Source organism: Photinus pyralis, unplaced genomic scaffold (assembly GCF_008802855.1).
Source record: "Photinus pyralis isolate 1611_PpyrPB1 unplaced genomic scaffold, Ppyr1.3 Ppyr1.4_LG5, whole genome shotgun sequence".
Taxonomy (NCBI): domain Eukaryota; kingdom Metazoa; phylum Arthropoda; class Insecta; order Coleoptera; family Lampyridae; genus Photinus; species Photinus pyralis.
Window position 1 is genome coordinate 7,314,722 of NW_022170596.1, and position 3,114 is coordinate 7,317,835.

Consider the following 3,114-nt stretch of genomic DNA (forward strand, 5'->3'; position numbering starts at 1 on the left):
CCCTGTTGTAAATGCCTTATAGGAACCAATAAATTTTTTTATTGGGTCCTATTGGCACCAATATGTGTATATTGCCATTGAGAATTACCCCATCAAAACTTATAAAAATATGACTTGGGAATTCCGTTATGTGCCAATAGGACCCAATCATTACACATTACAATATAATACGCTCCAATCAGCATTCCCATACAAATTATTCATTTCCCAACCATTTCCAATGAAATTTGTCCCAATAGAAACTTATTAAGATTTGATTAGGAAAGTCCACTGGATACCAATAGGATTCATTCGTTACGGATAAATACACAATAGAAACTTATTTATATCCTATAGAATTCAACCACTTCCCAACCATATTCTATAAAAACCTATAGAAAGTTTAGGGAAAATATTCTATAAATAGAAATGTGAAAGCTTCCGAATGGAAGAACTGGCTTCTTTATTATTCACTGCCATGTTTAAACAACATTTTAAAACAGAAATACCTTGAACACTTCTCCTTATTAGTACAGGCAGTTTTCATTCTATTAAAAACCAAGATACTGCCTTCAGAAATAGATATAGCACAAGAGCTCCTATTCTTATTTGTAAAACAAGCGAACGAATATTACGGTCCCGAAGCAATGACTTTTAACATGCATACAATGTTGCACTTACCTGTTTGTGTAAAAAAAACAGGCCCACTTTGGTGTAACAGCACTTTCCCTTTTGAGTCAGGAATTTTTCATATTAAAAAGCAAATCAAAGGACCTAAAGGAATTGGAAAGCAAATTGCTAAGAAATTATATAATTTTAATACATTTGTGCCTCGTATTCAAAGTAATAACGTTATTAATGAAAATTCTGTTATATTCTGTAATAATCTAATTGTGGGCCACAAAAGGCATTACAAAAGAAAGACTGTTGCAGGTGAAAGCATTTTGTTAGGAAAAGCGTCTCTTATAAATGCCAGTGAAATGATAACGAAATTAAAATTTTTAAGAACTAACAATTTCGAAGATCTTCATAGCCTGAAAACTGATGTACCTGAAAATGGTTTTATTTACAAGAGATGTGTGTATAATAACACTATGCTTCATAGCAATGATTACATGAATGTATCGAAAAAATGTAACGCTGTTATAAAAACAAAATGCCAAGATTTTGTTGAGATTTTAGAATTTATCCTTTACAAGGAAAAAGCATTTATGCTAGTTAAAAAATTACACACACAACCATACATTTGTGGGCAAGTTACACTAAATCATATGTTTTATGTTAAAGAGAGTACCTATGAATTACTACTAATATCTATGTCTGACTACGAATCTAAATGTATTTTTATTGATACTGGTAAAACAAAAGTTATTTGTGAATTCCCAAATGTAGTAGAAATTCAATAAATTTGATCGTTACTATATATGGCCAATTTCAACTCCTAACTCATCTACTAGGACTACAGCATTTTCAGTGATAAAGGTATTAGGCACAACAATTTCTAGAAATGATAAAAAGGTGTATTAGTACTAAAGATAAAAAAATCATATTTAACATACCCATATTTGCATCCTGCACATGCTCTTCTACTACTTGAGGTTCCTCAGGTGACAATCTATGCTGAGGGTTGCTCTGACTATTTAATTTTTTGGATTTTGACGCCCTTGGTGGTCTAATGAGGTCCTGAATTTTATCACGAACGTGTTTATGGACACAGTTTCTGATAATTTTTAGATCAGGGGTATCGCCTCTTTGAAACATTCTGAATTGGAGTATATCTACGGAGTGACATTCCTAAACATGTATTCAAATGATTAATCTACATATTAACCAATTACCTTCAATTGCAAGAAGTTTGGTGGGGTCTAATGCAGGCTTGGCAGGATTTGAGGTCTTATTACCAGGTTGACCAGTCACTGATGATGTAGATAATACGTCTGGCGAAAATAAGGAACACGCAATCTCTTTGATAAAGATAGAATCTTTTTTTTTTGCCATACACATATTAAAAATGGCTACAGGTAACCATTCTCCTCGTCCAATGTGAATCTTTAACAATTAGTTTTTATAAAATTGTCATAAGTATATGAGAAACACTTTTACTTGGCCATCATATAGTCCGCCCACTGGAACATCATCGGGGATCGGTTTGGAAGTTTCTTGGCTGTCCATAGTTACCATTGGTGGAATCGGATTTTGCATGAAGTCTATATAATGACAGATTACTTTATCTTGGTGAAGATGTTTCACATTCTTACCTATACTTTTAAATTTTGCTATCACCTCCTCTTGTAAGTTAATATTTAGCTCCTTTAACTTTTGGACTTCTTCCGTTAATGCTTTGTTTTCTTTTTTTAATTCTTCATATTTTTCTTTCCAATTTTTACTTTCCATAGTATTTGGCAGATCCATGGGCATTTCTTGATTTGACACAGACTTCATTATTTTGTGATAATTTTCTAATTGGTATGCTCTCTCCTGACTCTTCTTTTGTTTTTTTGTGGAATTTCGTTCCATCTGAATAAAGTAACAGGTGATCAAAAAAGGAATGACATTGAAGTCGCCTTTGGTAGTTCAAGTTAAATATGATTTCCCATGTAAACAAAAATTCCAAAGGCGACGCGACTGCAACTCATATTTGATCGCATTGTATTATATCGTATATTATATAATTTAAAAAAAAACATAAACGACTCTTTGGCAATGTGAATGTAGTAAAGCATGGTGTAACAACATTAGTAATTTGAGACTACGTTCATATTTCCAGAGACTGTTTGATGCTTTCTTGTAATGTTCAATATTTATTTTCTATATTGTGTAATAATACTATTGCTCGCACTGTATTAAGAGGAATATTTTCATTGTCCGATGAACTAATCTCATCGTTTGCAACATTTAACTCCCTCAGTTTGGCAGCAGGCAAACGAATACGCTTCTCCTCGGCTTTCATTTTGACCTCTTCCATTGTTTCTAAACAAATACCTTCATACTAACAACAAAACCAATCAAGCTTTTATGGAACTTACCCGCTACTGCGATGATAAAAGCCTTATAAAAATGACCATCGGTATATTTTACTTTGTACGTTTTTGCCGAATTATAGTTTTCGTAAGTTGAATTTTTAAATTTTATGTC

General features: G+C 32.5%; 1 protein-coding gene across 1 annotated transcript; it reads right to left on the reverse strand.

Moving 5' to 3' along the window:
- Positions 1–774: 774 nt before the first annotated feature.
- On the reverse strand, positions 775–3,114 carry LOC116170912. The gene is made up of 7 exons (XM_031487466.1): positions 3,006–3,114; positions 2,819–2,949; positions 2,238–2,496; positions 2,083–2,186; positions 1,818–2,028; positions 1,539–1,757; positions 775–1,480 (listed from the first exon to the last, which is right to left on the reverse strand). The coding sequence occupies exons 2-7, from the start codon at positions 2,942–2,944 to the stop codon at positions 1,398–1,400; spliced, it is 1,002 nt and encodes a 333-aa protein (XP_031343326.1). The 5' UTR covers positions 2,945–2,949; positions 3,006–3,114; the 3' UTR covers positions 775–1,397.

Coding starts and splice junctions, on each gene's coding strand:
- LOC116170912 (XM_031487466.1), bottom strand. CDS start 2,944: ATGGAAGAGGTCAAAATGAAAGCCGAGGAGAAGCGTATTCGTTTGCCT. Junction 2,029..2,082: donor GCGGACTATATGATGGCCAA/GTAAAAGTGTTT, acceptor TAATTGTTAAAG/ATTCACATTGGACGAGGAGA. Junction 1,758..1,817: donor CAAACTTCTTGCAATTGAAG/GTAATTGGTTAA, acceptor GTCACTCCGTAG/ATATACTCCAATTCAGAATG.